Source organism: Mchenga conophoros, linkage group LG23, assembly GCF_057382185.1.
Source record: "Mchenga conophoros isolate Kocher_MC1m ecotype Shallow Benthic linkage group LG23, M_conophoros_male_GT1.1, whole genome shotgun sequence".
Taxonomy (NCBI): domain Eukaryota; kingdom Metazoa; phylum Chordata; class Actinopteri; order Cichliformes; family Cichlidae; genus Mchenga; species Mchenga conophoros.
In genome coordinates, this window is record NC_140547.1 from 25,625,024 (window position 1) to 25,647,367 (window position 22,344).

The 22,344-nt window shown below is 39.8% G+C and overlaps 1 protein-coding gene across 2 annotated transcripts; it reads right to left on the reverse strand.

Moving 5' to 3' along the window:
* Positions 1-70: 70 nt before the first annotated feature.
* dnpep (aspartyl aminopeptidase) lies at positions 71-14,923 on the reverse strand. Of its 2 annotated transcripts, none has more exons than XM_085264699.1 (15): positions 14,813-14,923; positions 14,370-14,460; positions 12,424-12,512; positions 9,789-9,902; positions 9,295-9,420; positions 8,310-8,434; positions 7,945-8,029; positions 7,531-7,638; positions 5,143-5,220; positions 4,632-4,712; positions 4,183-4,343; positions 3,983-4,022; positions 3,777-3,878; positions 2,681-2,848; positions 71-1,442 (listed from the first exon to the last, which is right to left on the reverse strand). In XM_085264699.1, the coding sequence occupies exons 1-15, from the start codon at positions 14,816-14,818 to the stop codon at positions 1,392-1,394; spliced, it is 1,425 nt and encodes a 474-aa protein (XP_085120825.1). In that variant the 5' UTR covers positions 14,819-14,923; the 3' UTR covers positions 71-1,391. The 2 variants fall into 2 exon arrangements, with proteins under 2 accessions (XP_085120825.1, XP_085120826.1); XM_085264700.1 differs by lacking the exon at positions 14,813-14,923 and adding an exon at positions 14,669-14,783.
* Positions 14,924-22,344: the final 7,421 nt, after the last annotated feature.

The window sequence follows — 22,344 nt, forward strand, 5'->3', positions numbered from 1 at the left end:
ACATTTACCTCCACTCCGTGTTTACCGACTCCACCAACAAGAAAATAATAAAAACAGGGCGAGACAGAAGGGATTTTAAACATTTTTTTCCAAAGTTTCTTCTACACAATTTCATTTCATAAGAAAGACATGAGGTCTTGAAGTAGTGCAGCTTTTTCGTCCGATATAATCGAACACAATTACAGCAAGATCAGATTTAAAACCTAGAATCATCCACACACAAGAAAAGACATTTTTATAAAAGGATTCAACCCACTCTCACTCCCACTCGATCACCTCAGAATCAGCTCATTTTATATAAAGTACAGTAACTTCAGTATATTTAATGTTACAGGCCCCTCGACGTGCATCATGGCATTATTTTTCCAGCATTTTTGATCTGTTCAAATTTCACAAGAACATATACACATTTAAGCTCTGCTCAGAACTGCAACAGAGCCAAATATACACCCAAAATCCAGTATCCCTGGAAAGCTCCAATCTGATTTAAATTGGTGACAAACATAAATAACATGTAAACATGATCAGGTGAGTCTGAGGTACAGGTGGGAACATCTGGTTCATATATCGCTAAGAGAGGACCACTGATCTCGATGCACTGAAAGTTAATTTGTTGCATTATTATATTTCTAAATCATTATACACAACATGTGAACTTCATGCGTCTCTGTTGGCATGTCGAAGTGTTCTTGGGCAAGACACTGAATCTCAAACTGCTCCCACACAGTACTGGAGTGTAAGTGTGTGAGATGGTGAAAAAGTGCTTAAAGGGGAGAGAATAAACCAATGTATGAATGTGGCTCAGAGTGTTAAAAGTTATTTCAACTGCAGAAGGAATCACGACTAGAAGACAAGCCTGGTATCCAAATGTAAGGAAAAAAGGAGACTTTTCATATCCTAAAACTTTTTTTAACAGGCCGCCTGTCACGCATGGTGATAATGTCCCTTAGAAGTTGACCCAAAGTGCACATTTGAAAGTTTTCACCAGCGAATCATCAGAAAACAGATCAATAGAAACAAGATTTACTCTTCAGATTTACACCCACTCAAAGTGCCACAAACTGATTTGGCTGCAGTTTTTAAAAAACTATTTAAATGTGCTTTTCAGCCCTGATAACGTCATGTGTACTCGAAGCTATGAAAGATCCAAAACACTAAAATACTGGTTGAATTTTGCCTGGTTTCATTAAATATACCAAAGTTACTATATACTTTAAGAAAGTGTTGATTCTGAGGGGGTCAGGTGATTTTAAAAGATATGTTTTTTTGGCATTTAAATCACAAATAAAGCACTGCAGATTTGCAGAAGATTTTAAAATAATGCAGTCGTTCACTGAGAATGACATGTCTGTATAATCCTTTATTCCCGATCAGCTGTGGCTGTCCCAGCTCTAGTCAACGACCAGCGTGCTCCTCACGGTGGGAAACAACTCGAAGAAACCCTGAAGAAGCGAGAAGAAGCAGAAAACAGGAAGTGACAGCAAAGTTTAATATCACTAAGATTTTTTAAAGTAGATGAAAAAGCACAATAACAGGTAAAAATATAACCTAAAAGAACTCTGTCAAATGCCAGCAATGAGATCACTTAATTTGATTCTAATGCCACAGCTGGACAGTTCAAACCTGACATATTCTGACTAGAACTGTGACAAACGGATATTTCGTTGTCAGCTCAGGCGCTCATGACTATTTATCTCAGTAACTTAGGAGTTGACAAGTAGACATACATTAGTAAAGCACCATGGAGGTTCTCAAAATATTAACAATGTAAAGAGAAATGTAAGTTTATAAAATGTTCAATAATTGGCTTATACAGGCTTAAAAATGACTGAACAGGCCCCAGATTGAGAGCCTTGGTTTGAACAGACAGAAAGATAAAAAATAGCATAAAGCGCTTTTCCAAACTCAAATAAACAACAGCAAATAAAACATGGCATAATCAATTAAAAAAGGTTTAAATCAATTTAATAAAATATGTAGCTTGTGCGGTGTAGCGAGGATGGGGGCGATGTGGTGTTTTGTTTCGATTGAGATAGCAGAGATGGATGGGCAGCGGCTCCAAACATGATGAGTCCAAAGCATGGAAGCATATATATATATAAAAACATAAAAACATAAAATGGGACCAAGGACTAAGCCTTGGGGAACTCCACATGAGAGGTGGCTGAGGATGAGGAAAATTCTGTCTTTACAAGATAAAGGGATCTGTTTGATAAGCAGGAGCAAGGCAAGAGACGTCTCCATTAAACAGAAACCAAAAAGCCAAAAGATGTAAGACAAAGTTAAAGTGTTACATCTGAGAAGTTGAGGCCAGTGTCTGTATGTTAAAGTTTATTTAAGCAACTTTCAAAAGTAGCTGCAGACTTACGACAAAGTACTGAAACAATGATAAGAACAATTAAAGTCAGTTGTGTTTTACCATGTAACCATCACTTTTGGTATTTATACTTCATTAATCACGTCCTTTATAGAAAACATAAATTTACAAGGTCATGAATTAGGGGAGACACACAAATCTTACCTAAGCAACAGAGAATGTTTGGATTAAACTGCTGATGAAGCTGCCAGATCTTGCAGGAAATCCAAACTTTATGAAGCTATTATGTGTGTGAATTCAAAAGTAAAACCAGCTGGTCTATTAATTAGCTCTACATAATTCACACCCAATTTGATCTGTTACCTTGAAAAGGGTGGTGCTCTGCAGGACACTGGATGTACAACACATCTCCCTGATGGAGTGCATGGAGAGCTGCGGGGAGCCGATGTCCACCACGGGGACGCCGAGACGGGCCGCCAGGATGGGACCGATGGTGGTTCCACAGGGGCTGTCGTTACGGACCATCACGTCCTACAAGAAGACCAACAGGAACGCTCAGACTATTAAGTTAGAGTAAAAATAAAAACTGCCTCTAGTGGGTATTAAGAGGCACTGCAGGTCAAGGAGCAAGGAAAGGTGAAACGAGTTACACTATATAAAACAGCAAAGTGCATTAATAACGCTCATGAATTGAAATGAGAATAGTGTAAATAAATTTGGTGTGACCACCTTTATTCTTCAGCACAGTCTGAACTCTCTTACTCATTTCTTTAAGTAATCGATAGTTTTTTTATTCCTGCCAAGTCTTCTTTTGTCCTCCAATTCTCCAGTTTCCTCAGATTTTTTTAAGTGTGTCCTTATATGTCAAGTTTTCAGCTAATAGCTCTTTAGGAATCACCTTGTTGGTACAAAAATATTATTTTATGTCCGTCAAACTGTGTTAACTTTGGTATTTCATAAATTCAAATAAAGAAAGGAGAACAAATAATGTGCTTTTGTGACAGGCTGCTAGTAACAGATTGCATTTAAACTCGGTCCTTTACCCAGTGGTCCTTTTGTCTGATTATTTTACAAATACATTCCACTTCAATAAAATGACATTCTTGGGTCGATCCATTTGTCACATTTTATTTTATTGTTTAAATCGAACCTGATGCTGCCACAGTCTCTTCCTCACAGTGAGGGATACAGCTTATTAACGTAACACTAGTATCCATTGGTATCAGTAATGGAACTGGAGAAGCTGGATCTTTGCAACTAATTCCAGGACATAACATGTAAACATCTGGAAAAATCTGGAAATGTGCTTTTACACAAATACTGGTATCACAGAAAACAAGCTGAGTTCTTCATGAATTACAGTGACATAAACGCCACCGTTTTAATTCCTGTTTCTTAACTTTTACTGCAAACAGTCTTCTACAATCACACAAATGCCATCACTCAGTTCTCAATTTACCTGCAGCGGCACGTTGACCTTGCTGGCCACCTCTCTGACAATGGAGGCGGTGACAGCCGTAGTTGCGTAACGCTGGTTGCTGTTGAACTTGATTACCGGGCCCTTAAACAAAAAAACAAACAAACAAAAAAAAAAAAAAAAATCACACAGGAAATCAACCACCTGGTGAGTCTCCTAAACTTTAAATAGCAATTAAATTGACTCACCTTGTGAAAAGCCGGCCGGTGGTTCTCCTCATGTTTCTCCCTGAGAGGAAACAAAATTAAAAACATATCAAACTAGAATACAAATGAAGACCAGCGATTACAGGTTTTATCTGATCTTAATGATCTAAAACGCCTTCTTTTTCTCGAATGACCGTTTAGTGCAAATGTCTGAGAGCACGTAATCTCATGCTGATACTGACTGGTAGTTGGGGTGCACGGCGTGCGCCATGTCAGCGCTGATCATGAAGGAGAGCGGCGCCGCCTGCTGGAAGGCGGTGAGGTTGGAGGGGGAGGAGGCGAGGCGGCTGAGAATGAGCTCTGTCAGGTTGGACTGAGCGCCCTGAGCGCTCTCTGATCCCACCTACAGGAAACAGGCCACACTGTAAAAAATACACCCAGGTAGTTTCACCTGCAGGCGATGACATCATTCTTCATCGCTCTGCTGGTTGTTTTCACGTTTTTTCACGTGAGATATCCAGAGCAAACAGCAGCTTCGCATCATCTCAGAATCACCTGCAGAGGAGCTTTTAATTATTATTATTATTACTGTTTAATTATGAGACACTAAAGCTGCTGTTTGCCTGCTTCTCTGGTATCCTGGCTGCCCCACACTGGCCCAGTCTCCTCTCTAAAAGCTTGGTGGACTCACCTCCTCGTTGTCGTACAGAGTGATCATACGGACGTTGGGATCTTTAGCCAGAGAGTCTGCTGTGCAGGACTCCATCAGCCCCTGAGCAAGAAAGAGGAAGTGAGGACTGAGAAACGTGGCTCAGTGTGATTAAAAACCTCCGTCTGCTTTGTGAGATATGTGAAAAACATTTGGGAGAGTCTTTGTGAGGAAGAAATTAGCACGAGTTCATTTAACTGAATCCCAGCTTAATGCCAGTTATTTACATTTTCATTCAGAGCATTCAAATGTTAAAGCTTTTAAAGTAAATCTTTCCATTATTTTTAAACTAAACAACAGAACAAAACACATTTGCTGCATTTAATGTTGAAGAACTATAAATAAACTGAAAATATACATATAAAGGTTTTTTTTCAAGCAGTGGGAACAAAATGAAAGACACAAGAAGAAAAAGAGAAATAAATCCTTTTTCTTTTTCTGGCCTGGTAGTAAAAGTGAAATTGTGCTTGCAGCAGGTGGAAAAGCGACTGACCCGCAGGGCGCAGTAGCAGCTGTGCAGGTTGTCCAGACGAGGAGAGTAAATGAACTCCTCGTACACGCCTCCTAAAGCCTGCAGAGACAAGAGAGGAAGGCGCCGACTCACGTTTTGTTACTAGACTTACAGAACATAAACGGTCAGATTTAAAAAAAACTTTAAACTCTGTTCAATCTCATATACATAACTCACACTGGTACAAAGAGACTGTAAGTACCATCATAACTCTCCACTGTTTCAAAGGAGCTTGCAAAGAAAGGCGTCTGGACTTCTTTAAATTACTTGAAGACGTTTCACCTCTCATCCGAGAAGCTTCTTCAGTTCTAAGGTCAAATGGTGGAGAGTCCCAGATATAAACCTAGTGGGAGTGACCCCCCCACAGAGGGACAAAAGGACCCCCTGATGATCCTCTCAGTTCCTTAGAACTGAAGAAGCTTCTCGGATGAGAGGTGAAACGTCTTCAAGTAATTTAAAGAAGTCCAGACGCCTTTCATGCAAGCTCCTTTGACTACGATGACCTGGATGACTAAGAACCTTCACAGACATATCTCCACTGTTTCAAATATAGTCACCAACGCTGCACAAATTTTACTCCAGCAAGTAGTCCCTATCAAACATGCCTGGAATAAGTGAGCAGAATGAGAGTCTGCCCTTTCGACCCTCTTTCATAAAACTGTTGAGGAGTTTCATTTAAACCGAGGCTGGAAGTCTCACAGAGTCCTCGAGGTGAAAAACAGAGTGTGAGGAGAAGCTCCTGTATGCCTTATAGTGTGTTTGAATCTGGAAGACTGCTTTCTCTCATCTGATCAATATCACTAAAATTAGAAATCCTGTCTCAGAGTGATGCTGAAAAAAATAACTGGTACATTTATTACTTCATTGTAACATCTTATCATTATGAAGCTGTTCTAAAAGCTCTCTGAAAAGCCTCCGGTTGATCCCAAACACATCAAAGAACTGAATTTAAAATCCTTCTTCTCACACACACTACTCTGAAAAGCCTCGAGTCCCCATCATTTCTTTACATTTTGCTTCCAGACTTTGCTGTAATTTTGAAAGTGCTTGTAAGCGACAATTCTCCCAACTTTCTGAAGCTCTTTCAAAGTGTTTCTTTGGACAGCTGTTGCTTTTTCAGTCCAATCGTTGTACCTTACCATTTTTAGTTAATCCTTAACGCTGACCTATGAATCATTCAAGCATGAAAAGGGTACCTTACTCAATTATCAACTTAGCAAAGAGCCAATTTTGAATTGTATCTTCATGCAGAAAAACACAATTTGTTACCATTTCTTTAGTTGAATCTATGAAAATCCCAAACACAACACAGTTTGACAGACATGAAATAGTATTTTTCACCAGCGAGGTGATTCCCAAAGAGCGGTTAGCTGAAAACTTGGTGTCTCTCAGCATGGTGTGCAGCGTGTCCTTAAAAAAAACAATTGAGGGACCCGTACAAGTGGAGGACAAAAAAAAAGAAAAAGAAAAAAAGAAGTGGCATATTTCTGCATGCTTCAATAAATTGCTGCGCGCATTTCATACGTTCTTAGCAAAAATATAAAGATATGAGGGGTGACTCAAGACTTTTGCACAGTACTGAATAATCAGAGCCCATCATTTCTTGTCTAAACTGTATCACATCAACAGAGCACTTCGCTCTCAGACTGCAGGCTTACTTGTAGTTCCTGGATATTTAAAAGTAGAATGGGAGGCAGAGGCTTCAGCTTTTAGGCCCCTCTTCTCTGGAATAAGCTCCCAGTTTGGACTCAGGAGACAGACACCATCTCTACTTATAAAATTAGGCTTACGTTTATAAGCTTCTCTCTCTCTCTATCGGTAGGTCTTTACAGTATGAAGCACACTGCTGAGAACCGGTGCTCTAAAAACTATACTCAAATTAATCTAACTTACTGGAATAAAATCAGAGCCATAGAAGCTCCATCTCAACTTGTTTTATTCACACATCTGAAATGAAACCTGACATAAGATGTTTTAGAGTTTTAGTCGCTTTAAGTTTCTCTGAAATGCCTGCAGAGTCAACCTGAGCTAACTGTGCAGACATCGCTCTCCTTCCTTTGTTGTGACAGATACTTAAGCCTACTAATGCAATTGATGGCATTTTCAAGCTAAATCTTGAGTGTGCCCAAGCCTCAGTCTGCCTTCATTTATCAGTTCGTCCACATTTCTCTTCATGCTGGTTCTTCTTGGCAGTCAAACACATGATCATTTTGGATCTACTGACCTGATTCAAACAAATTCTGCATGTGTTTGTCTTGGATTCTGTGCCAGCTGTCATAAAACTGATTAAACTAAAGACATCGGCCGACTTCCTGGGATCATCACTGCATTGAAAGTGACAGGAAGTCAATGGTTTACTCGCGGACTCACCGCAGGCTGCGTGTCAGCCAGACACAGCTCAAAGTCCAGCAGAGCTTCTGGCTCGACTCCCAGCTCCGAGCACAGCACCTTCACCAGCGCTGGGTGGTGTTTCTCCGCCTGAGGAAGGGACACAAAGCACAACGCAGCATCTTTAAGACTCATGTTCGTGATGTCAGCTGAAAGTACGCGGTTTATCTTTAGCTTTCAGACACCAAATCTGATAGATTATCTTTTCTTATTCCAGAGATTACTCAGGCCTCAAAATGATCTAAATATTTGGCATTTCCCAGCTTCTGCAGGCCAAGGTATCTCAGCATTTTAAGGTATCTGAAAGAGCTTTTAATACCAATTTTTTACCCAAATTTTGGATGAATGAATGTAATCCCATTCAGGGCTTTTTACAGATCTGTAGGTTGGGGTTACCGTGCTGGCAGCAGAGGAGGCGTCTCCAGAGGACGCCGAGCCTGTCTCCAGTTCCTCCTGGACGGCAGTGGCGATGATGGGCACACTGAGACAGATGAAACATACCGACTATAAACCAAAGCTCATCTCAAAGTCACATCAATGATGGACTAAAAATAGAACAAGAAAAGGCAATGACACACAGGCTTCCCTGCCTATCTATGACATCACGCAGATCCAAGGGTAGAATAGAAGCCCGAAATAAAGTGTTCACGGGGATTAGGTTTTATTATTTGTGCCTGTGTCCATGTTTAATATGAGCTTCCACTGTAACAAATTCAATAAAAGTGGTGCATTTCATAGAAGTGTCGCGTTTAGTAACTGACAGGTGGTTCTCCTTGTTGGGCCCGAAGGAGTCGTTGATGTCCCGCTGCAGGTGGATGGCCAGGTGAGGGATCCTGAGCAGAGGCCTGGAGACGTGAACGAGTCGATTCACCAGCTTCCCGCCACTCTGAAGTAAAAAATATGGAGTTTCCATCATATCAAAAGGACATTACATAAACTAACTGTGGGCCACATTTAGCTTGGAAAACAGGATCCCAGTTTACGGTTCTACATTGATTTGTTAATTATTTTCTGGCCAAAGTTGAACAGGGATTCCTGCATGCACACATTAAGAGGAAATCAACAGTATGGATCATGTAATCAGAAACAGTTGTGAATATGTCACTGTTGTCGAAGCTCCTACTGATTGTTATATTGTTTTTTTTCCCCTCAACGGACTCAACAGAAGATGATCCCACGCTGCTTCAATAATGTTAAGGTGACTGATAGTGGTCTTTGAAAAAGGTATTGCCTGTCTGAATTTTCTGAATCGTGCAGCTGCGTTTTTGTGATGTTTTGCTGTAAAAAGCGATTCGACTACTCATTTAAACGGGTTTACTGTTGTGTCACAGTCTGGCTCGAGCTGACAGCTGTAGGCGAGACATTTAGCCTCTCGTCCTCAGTGGTGCGCTCGATAAATGTCATCAAAAAAAGCAGCACCGAAGTTTGACATTTTATAGAGGAATGGGTCAAAGCTGATGGTCAGGCTCCGCATAGAAAGCAAACCAGTTTCCTGATTAGAAAGAAAATGGCTTCATGTTTTTGGTCATAAATTTACATACATTTTATTTTACAGAAAAATAGCTACATATTTATATCAAATTTAAGACCAAAACCTTACAATTGAGCCTTACAATGAATTTAACATTTCTGTAAGTTATATTCTGTACAGCTTAAAAAAAATAAAAAAAACAAACCCCAAAGAAAACCAGACAGCACAGATTTAATAGTAAGCCACAGAAGTAAACATAAAAACAATCACACTACCTTGACCATAACGCGGCCTGCGATGGTGAGATCACGGTCAAACCAGGTGTTCCAGATTCCGCCGCCGTAGCACTCCACGCCGACCTGCAGGCAGCCCTGCTTGGTCCTCTTAGACCTCGGCTTCACCTGGAAGCACAAACACAATCAATAATCTCACAATCAAAAAATAAACACAATCATGATTTTTCTTCCCTTCTTTTGGTACAAAGAATTTGGATGAGGTTGCCTCAGTTTTCAGATTATTCTAAGACCTTAAAATGACTAAAACAAAACCATGTTGGTTCTCCAGACAGACGCAGCATTTCCTTTGGCGTCCACCCTCCTAAACATGAGAGGAAGAAGCTGATAGTAAAATAAAAACCATTCCTCATGACTCTCGGCATCGGCTCAGCTTCACTCTCCTCATGTTTCAGCTCCTCCCCGCTATGGTTTGGCTTTGCATCCAGAGTGGAAGCAAAGAGCTGATACAGGTGAATGAGTGGGCGGAGTCTCACCCTGAGGCAGGGGCTGTCTGTGTGGGCGCCGATCATAGAGAAGCCGTTTCCCGGCAGGTAGCGTCCACCCACCGCAAAGGCAATGAGGCTGGAGAAGTTCCTGGTCACAAAGTACTGCAGAGAGAAGACGGGAAAGACGGCAAATTTATCCCCATTATGGTCTCCCTTGAAGCAAGTCCACCAATCAGAAACAACCTGCTTGTGATTGGTAGATTCAAATGGAGAGAGCAAATGGAAAACTATTTAAACAGCAGTTAACCTAACACGCATGTCTTTGCACTATAGGAGGAAACCTACAGATGCACATTTTTCAAAATAAAAGCTTCTGTTAGGAAGCTATTATGACAGGAAGCATCATGAAATTCAGCCATATGCAGATAAATTAAATACCCCCACTTTATTATAACTTAACAGAAATCTCAAACACATTTTCAAAATAATGTGTTCTTATTCTTTTTCAAAATAAAAAATTCCGTTAGTTACAGTAACTTGTCAGGATGTGAAATGAAAGTCAGATATTCAAAGCAAAAGACCCTCAGCTGTTATAGAAATTCACCAGAATATCATAAAGGGTCATTTTTTCCTAAATAAAAGGTCCCCAGTTACTTTTGGGAAATTATGAGGACATTCAGACATATGCAAAACTTTGAAAATTAAATCCTTTGATTGTTGCAGAAAATGAATAAAATTATAGAAATTCACCAGGATAATTTTCCTTCGTATTAAAAGTCTACCTGACATACACATAACACACAAGGTAAAGGACTTCAGGATGTTAAAATACACATTTAATGTTCAAAATAAAAGACCCTTAACTGTTATAGAAATTTACCAGGATACTTTAAAGGGTCTCTTTTTCCCAAAACAAAATCGAATGTCAGATTTTCAAAACAAAAGCCCCTAGACGTTTACAGACATTTATCATGATACTTCCAAAATAAAAGCCCTTGGATAGTTAGTGAACATGGTCAGATTTTACAAATACAAATTCTGAAATTTCAGCATATACAGGGAGTGCAGAATTATTAGGCAAATGAGTATTTTGTCCACATCATCCTCTTCATGCATGTTGTCTTACTCCAAGCTGTATGGGCTCGAAAGCCTACTACCAATTAAGCATATTAGGTGATGTGCATCTCTGTAATGAGAAGGGGTGTGGTCTAATGACATCAACACCCTATATCAGGTGTGCATAATTATTAGGCAATGTCCTTTCCTTTGGCAAAATGGGTCAAAAGAAGGACTTGACAGGCTCAGAAAAGTCAAAAATAGTGAGATATCTTGCAGAGGGATGCAGCAGTCTCAAAATTGCAAAGCTTCTGAAGCGTGATCATCGAACAATCAAGCGTTTCATTCAAAATAGTCAACAGGGTCGCAAGAAGCCTGTGGAAAAACCAAGGCGCAAAATAACTGCCCATGAACTGAGAAAAGTCAAGCGTGCAGCTGCCAAGATGCCACTTGCCACCAGTTTGGCCATATTTCAGAGCTGCAACATCACTGGAGTGCCCAAGAGCACAAGGTGTGCAATACTCAGAGACATGGCCAAGGTAAGAAAGGCTGAAAGACGACCACCACTGAACAAGACACACAAGCTGAAACATCAAGACTGGGCCAAGAAATATCTCAAGACTGGTTTTTCTAAGGTTTTATGGACTGATGAAATGAGAGTGAGTCTTGATGGGCCAGATGGATGGGCCCGTGGCTGGATTGGTAAAGGGCAGAGAGCTCCAGTCTGACTCAGACGCCAGCAAGGTGGAGGTGGAGTACTGGTTTGGGCTGGTATCATCAAAGATGAGCTTGTGGGGCGTTTTCGGGTTGAGGATGGAGTCAAGCTCAACTCCCAGTCCTACTGCCAGTTTCTGGAAGACACCTTCTTCAAGCAGTGGTACAGGAAGAAGTCTGCATCCTTCAAGAAAAACATGATTTTCATGCAGGACAATGCTCCATCACACGCATCCAAGTACTCCACAGCGTGGCTGGCAAGAAAGGGTATAAAAGAAGAAAAACTAATGACATGGCCACCTTGTTCACCTGATCTGAACCCCATTGAGAACCTGTGGTCCATCATCCAATGTGAGATTTACAAGGAGGGAAAACAGTACACCTCTCTGAACAGTGTCTGGGAGGCTGTGGTTGCTGCTGCACGCAATGTTGATGGTGAACAGATCAAAACACTGACAGAATCCATGGATGGCAGGCTTTTGAGTGTCCTTGCAAAGAAAGGTGGCTATATTGGTCGCTGATTTGTTTTTGTTTTGTTTTTGAATGTCAGAAATGTATATTTGTGAATGTGGAGATGTTATATTGGTGTCACTGGTAAAAATAAATAATTGAAATGGGTATATATTTGTTTTTTGTTAAGTTGCCTAATAATTATGCACAGTAATAGTCACCTGCACACACAGATATCCCCCTAAAATAGCTAAAACTAAAAACAAACTAAAAACTACTTCCAAAAACATTCAGCTTTGATATTAATGAGTTTTTTGGGTTCATTGAGAACATGGTTGTTGTTCAATAATAAAATTATTCCTCAAAAATACAACTTGCCTAATAATTCTGCACTCCCTGTACAGTTGAGAGTGCAATCTTGTGCGAACCATTTAGATTTCCGTTCTACTACTTTTTACCCCACCTTGCTGGCTGGCTTGATGTCCCACTGCTCCGTCTCCTTGAGCTCGATGAACCCAGCCTCCAGCAGATGCCGGCGACATTCTTCAACCACTGCAGGGCGAGAAAGTGGAGGAAACATGAAGTTTATTTGGTTTTGTTAAAGTCAAACTGATCTATGCAGTCTGACTACATGCCTTACTGTCAGTTCTGGGCGTTGTTTGTCATGATTACTTTTCAACGCTGATTAAAGTACTGAGACAACAGAGACTGAGTTTTAGAGACCTCACTGTCACATTTAACTACTCCTCAGTAAATCAATGGGAGCCATTTTCTACTTTTCAGTTGTTTTTCAAACTAGTGAAAACTCAGATTTTGTTAAGCCTAAAATGAGGTAGAGATGAGTTTCAGAGCAAAGACATGACTTTAAAATGTCTCTCTTCTCAACCAAGTGTGCGAAAGCTATTTAAAAGACGCTACCAATTCAATAATTAAATTACCAAAATAAACCAAAAAAAGTGCAAAACGTTATTACCTTTTGCACTTCATTCCCGTTAAGGAACTGAAAAATTATTTAAATTCTTTGGTTCGTTATTTGTTCTTGGGGATAGAGTTCAGAGGGCAAAGGCTGTAGACATGATGAAATATCTGTTCCATCTCAATCTTATCTCTCTGGCTCAAAGGTGATCTGAACTGCATCTCAGCTGGTTAATGCTGAAACATGAGGACCCGTTTATGCTCTGATTACAACAGAGAGACACTCGCCGTCTTTCCTATCAAACTCAACCTGCTGCCTTCTCTTCACTGATTCTCACTGGTTTTAAAGCACAAAAGCAACAAACTGTCAGCATAAAAAACTTGGTGGGAGGAAAAACAGGTGTCAAATTTAAAATTACACCACAAAGAAAAGAGTGGCATACCGTGGACTCCTATAATGCATGTGTCATGTACAACATACTGAACTGGATAGTATGTGACTGGACCTGCTTTACTGAAGTTGTTTTACTTTCAGCTGCTTGTTAAACAAACTTTATTAAATGAGAAAACTTTCTCTTTACAGACAGAAAATAAACCTCAGTTTCCAGCTGGGCATTTATTATAAGAGCAATGGTAAATTCAAATAACTGCTTAATTTTTCAATAATTTCAATAAAAATAATTTTCAATAATAATTTCAATAGATTTTTGTTAATTTAATGGTGTTTTTTCTTTATTACCTGTTTAAGTATTTTCCATGTATTTGTTTCAGTTTTTTGTAATTTTACCAGTTCTTTCTCAGAATTTTCCCCTTTTTTAATTTTGCCAATTTTCTTGTAAATGTCATCTTTTTCCTCATGAATTTGTAGGAGGATTTTTTTTCTAATGCATTTTTCATTTTTTTTCCATCTTGATAGAATTTTATTTATATCTTTTCTTATGAATTACAAGTTTTCCTTGTAAATTTGGTAGTTCTTTCCCTCAGAAATGGGTGGCAATGTTTACCACATGCACATTTTGTGTAAATTTGCAATATTAATCTTGAAATTTCCAAATTTCTTTTCCTCAAATCTTTAGCCACCTCCAGCTCCTTCTTTTTTCCCCATTTATTCATTTTCCTTCTGTGGATCTAATGTACTGCCAATACAAATATGCCAGTAAGACTCTCAATAAGCGAGCTACAACAGCCATGCACCAGTAACATTTTTAAGAAGTTGGACTTTTTCTTATTATGCTTACTAAGTACTGGACATGGTCGCCGAAGTAAAAGCCTGCCTCTGACAACACGGAGAAGGTTTGCAATAATACTTTACCTCATATAAACGGGTGCTGAGCTTCAACAGGACTTTAAATTCAAAGATTTATAAACGGAGTTTGGTTCGGTACAGTTTGGAACTTGGATAAAAAACATTCAACGCTGCCATGTACGTAAGTTCCGTATGATACATATTTTATTACATTTGAAGGGATAAATCCAGAGTTTTGCAGACTTTACCGTGATACGGAGACACTCCTCTGTTGACAAACTGCAGAAACTCTTTGGCTGCTGACTGCACGGCCTCTTTGGAGCTCTTCATGATCAGCGACTAAAGGGGGGGGAAAGTATAAAAAGTGTGAAAACTGTGCGCAATAAAGAATAACTTGATCACAGTAAACGCGACAGCAAAGCTAGCAAGATCTTAGTAATCGTGACAAACAGCTAGCGCCTAATTTCAACTTCGGACTGTAAGTTGAGTTCTTATGTAGGATCTGTTTTTGTCCGATAATGGAACTAACTATGTTTTGCTAGCTAACCTAATCGGGACACCCCGAGCTTTCAACGTCTTCTTCGTCACTCTTTTTTTCTTTTTCTTTTGCGACTAAAGTCAACACAGTTGTAAGTGAGGAAGCACCGCCTCCACGTGACGGCTCCACAGTAATCATTGTTATGGCACTTACCTGCATTAACCGGACTTTGATATTCTGAAATGGTACAAAGAAGACGAGCAACGACAGATTAGCTGACAGCGGCGGAGAAAGGAGCAGAGTCACAAACAGCGCAGCAGCGACACCCAGCGGCCAGGAGGCGCAATGGAACTCTCACAGGACTCCGCTTTCAGACTAATTCCTTCATTTAATTATTAATATCAGTCATTACACTTTGTACTGGGTCACTTTTGTGATATATTTTACTTTATTATACCATGAATTGAAATTTTTAGGTACACTTTGCTAGTACCAAATTGGAGCCACTTTTTTTTGCCTTTGGAGCTGCTTCAATTCTTCATAGCATAGATTCAACAAGGTACTAAAAACATGACAGCATCACACAGATGCTGCAGATTTGTCAGCTGCACATCCATGATGACAATCTTTTGTTCCACCACATACCACAGGTGCTCTATTGTGGAGGTTATTTTAGTACAGTTAGCTTATGTTCAAGAAACTAGTTTGACATGATTTAAGCTTTGTGACATTTTCTCCCTCATAAATGCAGCTCACTGGATATTTTCTCCTTTTCTGACCATTCCCTGTAAACCCTAGAGATGGTTGTGTGGGAAAATCCCAGCAGATCAGCAGTTTGTGAAATACTCAAACCAAGAACCATGCCACATCCAAACTTAAATCACCTTTCTTCCTCATTCTGATGCTCAGTTTGAACCTCAGCAGGTCATCCTGACCGTGTTTAGATACATTTGGGAATTGCTTTAATATTATTGGCTGATCAGATATTTGTGTTAACACCCACACTGCTACAGAAAAAATCAGCACAGCAATCAGCTGTTTTAAAATAATACCAAAAGCAGCAGCATACAGAGGCTTCAGATACTGACAAGAGCTTAAACTAAATTCCTAAAATCCATCATTTTCTGTCTTTTTGCAGTGCCAATAACAGATTTAAAATTGCAATGCATTGTTGAGACTTGTGTGTTTCATTAGGCAGACTAACAGAGCCAAATCACCCTCTTTTTTTGTTCTCATTTGGTTTTATTTTCTATCTGGAGACCTCTGTGTTTATGCTCCATCCCCCCACCATGCTGCCATTCATCACTGTATCACCAGGGGAACCATCCTTATATAGTCCTGAACACCAAGGGAGGAGGAGGAAGAGGAGGAAAGGCAGAAAATGCTGAAGAGAGGTTTACTTCAGCTGTCAGCTCTTGAGGAAGCCCAGAGGGATGAAAATACATACTCACACATTAGCATTCAGACTTTATTAATAGATGTGAGATCAGTGGAAGTGCTGAACACATTCAGATCGTATGGGATTTAGAATAGTCCTCACACAGAAAATCACAGGATAGATCAATTAGGGAAAGCTTACAGTTATGTTTTAAAGTTAGGCAACCTCTAGTGGCCAGAGTGACAAAGTGGTTGTGAAATATATGTAGAGTAGTTACCTTCAGACTGGACTGGATAAGTGGTAGAAAATAGAATAACTACTGGTTCTTAGATAGTTGGTTCTTGTTCTTGTTCTAGTTGCACATTGCCAAAGTTCCTTCAAGGCCAAATTTGATCAAGTATTTTTTTGTGTAATCCTGCTGACAGACAATAAACAAACCAAACAAACAAGCAAAAAACAAAAAAAAAACTTAAACGAAAACTTAGAAAACTCCAAACAGCAGTAACGTCACTGAAGTCTTTCCACCGCTTATGCCTGAATGGTTGGATGGATGGTAAGATGCACTTGAAACTGTCATGAAATGGCAGGCAGCAGGAAGGACCCAAATGCAGAACTCAAAACACAGGGATGAACTGAAGGAGGCTGCTTTATTGCAGTGGCACAACTTACAATACCAAACTAAAACCTAGAAACTAATAACAAAAAACTGGGAAACCACAGCCGGTGATTCCAGGGGGCACAACAGGAGAAACCCAAAAACCAACACTGACAGAAAGAAACACAGGGCTAAAATACACTGAGGGATAACGAGGGAATGGGACACAGGAGGAGAGCACAGCTTGGACTGATCACACTTGACGAGACTAAATGGAGTCAAGGCTAGAAACACAGACGTGAGACAAAGGACCGTCAAAGTAAAATGACACGAACACAAGGGGAGCACAGAGAACACCTAAACACTGGAAGAAAAATAACAAAAAACAGAAATCTCTAAAATATTAATAAACACAAAACATAAACATGGAGTCACCAGACTCCGGACCATGACAGAAACACAGAAAACTGAGTTGTTTAACGTGTATTTAACATAGTAAAAACAACAAGTTTGTTCCAGTTCAAACCATGACAACATGAGCACTGAACTCCAGTTCCCTGCTAGAGATGCATGGCTCTCATCAATCAGGAATGCCTGCATGGAGAATCAAAAACTGCTGTGACTTTTCATTTGGAGGATTTGTTGTTGGAATAATTTCTTGGTATGAGCATCAGGCCTTAATTGCAATCACTTTATAACAATAATGATAATAACTAGACATGCTAGTGGACCTGAATAAACGAAGGCTTCATTGCCTTTAGTTTACAGTTTTGCTCTTGGAGAGGACACTAATGACCTACTAGAGGGATACATTTCCAGGTGCAAGTCAAGGTGCAGTATATTAAAATAAATACTCCAAAGGTGAGCAATGCCATGAACTATATAAACAAGATGTAGCACGTCCAGGTGGTGTTGTGTAGTTTGATGGCCACAGGTAGGAAAGATTTCCTGTAGTGCATCATGGTGTAAAGACTCTTTTGCTAAACTGTCCAGCACCTCATTGAGAGGGTGTGAAGGCTTATCAGTGTTTCTTACACCTGTAAATGGTAAATGGCCTGCATTTGTATAGCGCTTTTCTAGTCCATAGGACCCCAAAGCGCTTTACACTACATTCAGTCATTCACCCATTCACACACACATTCACACACTGGCGATAGCAAGCTACATTTGTAGCCACAGCTGCCCTGGGGCGCACTGACAGAGGCGAGGCTGCCGGACACAGGCGCCACCGGGCCCTCTGACCACCACCAGTAGGCAAACATGGGGTTATGTATTAAGGAGTCAAGCTCCATTTCCACAACCTTACTGACCTAGATAGGTTTGTTAGGTCTGTTAGCATCTGCACCGTCCACACCAGAGCATGGAGGGTGGTGCTGGCCATAAAAGACCCAACATTCAGCTACAGGAGGTTAAATGTCAGGTGGAAGGATGAGGATTAAGTCTATTTTCATGGCAATTCAGTGGACTGAAATAATCTAAATTGATTTATTTACAGGCTTGAAAGAAAACTTAAAAAAATAAATGGAAAAAAAATCATTCCCCCCCCCCCCCCCCCCCCCAAAAAAGCTGGTGGTAACTTGTGCTAACTGAGTCTACAAAAGACTATGAATTTGACTCATTTCATACAGCCACAATAGACATAATAATAAAAGTCTACAAGAATAATCATTAAAATGATTAATAAAAGCACATCTGAGAAATGTGTTTCTTCCTGTTAGCCTGGTCAGAAATGAATGTGTTAACTGTTTCTACATTGACGTCTGATTAGCTTAATTATCTGACAAAAAACATGATGGAATGACAGAACCTTTCCTAATCAAAGTTCATATGGTTATTAGACTTCTGCATAAGTGTTTGGTGACAGGGGAGGAAATGTCATTCCTGAAAAAACTACTAAACAGTAAAATACAAAAAGAACAACAAACCAAAACTATAACCAGGATCAAAGGAAAAGCAAACCATGATGCAACAAACAGAAAGAATAACCAGATAATATCTAAAACAAGAACACCCAGAGTGCGCACCTCCACCTGAAGGGCAAGGGTTATACTAAAACTGATGTTTTATGATGTTCTTATTGCAACATGCTGACGTTAGCCTGTTACAGTGTCATTGTCATGTTGTAGAGTGTCGTATTGAAAATAAAAAACATGTATTGTACAGCTCTCGTCATGCCCTTTCATATCATATTTTACTTGATATGGTTTACTTTGACCTTGGGCGCTAACAATGAAGGTCAAGGTCAAACGCTTAGCCAACCTCGGCATTCAAGTCCCCCAAGGAGTGTGAAGTTTGACAATGATCCAAAAAAATTGTGGGTAATATAAAGATTTTACAGATTTTGGTGTATTTGGTGTGACCTTGAGCTGAATTTCCCCAAAATTAAATTAGCTCGAGCTGATACCTTAAAAACACTTGACTGCTAACAAACAGACAAACAAACAAACAAATGGAACTGAAACTAGAACGTCCATAAGCTCAAGACTAGAGCTGGGCGATATATCGAGTTTTTAAAAAATATCGATATATTTTATACGAGATATAAGATGTGACAATATCCTTTATATCGATATAGTCTATGTTACGTTATAATTATACTTGTGGAGCCGCAAGTTTGCCTCTCTTTCGTCCACTTTCGTCTTTACGCAACGTTACTCGGCCTCGCCTCTCCTTCACTGAACACAACTCCCCCTCCTCCCCCATCGCTTCACCTGCAGGAAGCGACAAGATGGACACGGCAAATCTCCGTTAACGAGTTACTGCGCATCGCCCCGTGCGTGGGGCTGGACGGCGTCAACGTGTTAGCTAGCTAACCACGCTAACGAGCTAACCACGCTAACGCCATGCAGCCCAGAGGGGCTGCACGGACTAAAATCCTTTCATTTTCTCAAAAGTTGACAGCGCGCCTTATGTATGAATTCTGGTTGTGCTTGATGGCCGCGAACCGATTTTATGTGGAACACGGCGCTCAGCAATCTGTCAAAAAATGTTTTAGTACGACTTTGGTAAGCTACAGAGCTGCACCGCTTGATGGATTGTCGGAGCATTACGGCTGAGCCTCGCGGAGTGATACGTACTGTGCTTCAACGTAATATTACCCTGTGTATAAGGACCATAAATGGCACCTGTTAAGAGACGTGGTTGCGAAGCGGATTTCAAACTCCAGGCTGTCAGTACAAGTCAGTACAAGTTGGGAACAGAGCAGCTGTGAAATCTGTCTTTGTTACTATGCTCAGCGTCTTTTAGTTTACATTTTGACTGCACAATTGTGAGCTTTTTGTTATGCACAAAAACAACATTGTTTTCTTTTATTTATGGAGCATTATTATTTAATAAATGCTCATAATTTATTTTTGAGTAAATTTTATGTACATCTGCTCTATGTTAATAAAAGTGCCTGTGTGACATCTGGGACACAGCTTTGACTAAGAACTCTCTTTTTGTTCTTACTTTATGGCTTTAAAAATATATATCGAGATATATATCTTATATCGCCATCCAGCTAAAAAATATCGAGATGTGAATTTTGGGTCATATCGCCCAGCCCTACTCAAGACATTGGGTCAATGACCGAGGACCAGATGTGATAATCGTGATTTTATTTTGCACCTGCCGACATGAATTTGACATTTTGAGACTAAATTATACAAAGATACACCAGGGAACACAGGGGAATCCTACAATGACACAGAAAACAGATATCAATAAATAAGACTTCTATTTAAAAAGAAAAAGAATTTTGTCAGATAACCCAAATACTCATGTTAAACTCTCTTCTTACGAAGACAGCAAAAGAAGCTTGAGTGGATTAAACCAGCATCACATTTCACACTTGTAATGTCTGCTTTGCAACTACATCTAAACACTATTTTAAAAAAAATGTCAGCATTTCATCACCACAAGCTAAATATTCTACCTTTTTGTTTAGGCTTTAGATTTGGAAAGATTTAGCGTTATCCAGCTTAGGATCAGTCCACAGAAACCTTTTTAAACATTGATGAGGTGTGAGTTTTCACTGAGAGATTAGTGCAGTTGTACATAATCCCATTAATGAGGTGTCACAGAAAGCCCTGCAGGGCCCTTCAGCAGAAACACCTGAATGAACTGCAGCCTTTTTAATCTCATTATTAAAACCTGTCTGAGTCAAAGTGTCTGTGAGAGACTCGTCTGTGTGGCCTTTATTACCGCGGGATTTAAGAAAGTTACGACTGATTAATGTTGAAGAAACCTTTTAGTTTCTTGAGAAAAAGCTCCTGGAACCTAAAGCTTAAAGTACTTAGGGTGGAAATGCAGACTTATTTCCATTGTTTTGCTTACTGTTCACACTTTCTACCATCATCATAAAGAGGGAGACAACCAGCCAGGGTTCACTATAAATACAACTGAATATATCACATAAAAACAAAAGCGAGACATATAAAACAGCAATTTATAAACTGTTATCTAAAGTAGATGAAATTAAATTGTTGGACAGATCAAAGGTTCATACTACAGTAGCACTGTAGTATGAATATCTGGCTCAGTATGTTTTTGTGTTAGTAATTCCTTTAAAGTTTGACACGGCTCCAGATCTGCCACTTTAAATGCTGGCAGAGGGAAACCTCCCTTTAAATCCCCTTCACACTCACATGTAATGTTATCAGCATTAATGGCACATATTGTTTGTGAATGTGGTATTTCTTTGCTCTGGTATGTACTGCTGCACTCTGTGTCTCAGACTCTTGGGACGGGATAGTTTTCCTTTTTAAGGCAGGTTAGTCAGAGCTCTTCCCCCTCGAATGCTGTCATTAACAACCTGGGCCACCTCACCATGTGAGGACGAGGCTAAGTCTTGAAAGTTGCCTTGCATCCTCGCATTGTTATGATGTGAGATCACAGCGGCAGGGAAAGACGATGTTCGCATGAACCTCGACAGGTCTTCCTTGGAAGTTTATCCTTTTTGTAAAGGATCGGTTCTAGTTTTCATGGATCTGCAAGGATTGGTGTAGGCACAAACTGTAGGTATAGACTATAATTGTTGTCTATATTGAAAATAAAACATTGCTGAGCAAAAGTAGGAAATAAACACCCCCCAAATATCATCCTAAATACTCACAAAAAGATTAAAAATAACCCCAAAAGCATGCAGAACTACTACAAAAAGACTCAAACAACCATAAAAGAGTCATGGGGAACAAGATACGGAGAGCCTCAAAATTATTTTACTCCACGTTCTGCATGCAAAAAGTTTTGAGGCCATCTCGAATTTGGCTAGTCAGTGTACCCCACCATATTAAGAAGGAAGTGCAGACTGCTTGTGGTGGATGAATCGTCTCGAATTTTCTCTTGACTGAAGCTTGGACTTTCAAAGTTTCATTCAGCAATATTGTGATAGTGTTTGTCTCTGCCCATCAAGAACTGTCAACATTAACCTTTATTAAGAATAGCTCAACCCTAATTTTCCATCTTCCTTGAGCTAATGTGTTTACATTAGCTTAACCATAGCTCTTTGGCTAGCAGACCATTATATGTTAGTCCAAATTCACTACCTACCAAATATTACTTCTATTTAGTTTTCTGTCTCTACTTACATCAAAGTTATAGCACTGCTGTATTTCCTTTTTCAGAACATGTTTTATCATCTATGGATGTATATCAGCTAGCTACCTAGCTTCCAGCTAAGTTCTAACTAAGCTAAACCTTAAATCCTCTTGTCAATAAACTTTATTGTAACACCTGGGAGAACAGCCACATTGATCATTCAACAGGAATCAAGGAAATTTGGACTATTTT

Excerpts from the sequence above, each read along its gene's own strand:
- dnpep (XM_085264699.1), bottom strand. Across the intron at positions 8,435-9,294 it reads CAGGCCGCGTTATGGTCAAG|AGTGGCGGGAAGCTGGTGAA; the intron begins GTAGTGTGATTG and ends TTTTTACTTCAG. Across the intron at positions 3,879-3,982 it reads ACCGGCCGGCTTTTCACAAG|GGCCCGGTAATCAAGTTCAA; the intron begins GTGAGTCAATTT and ends TTTTTGTTTAAG.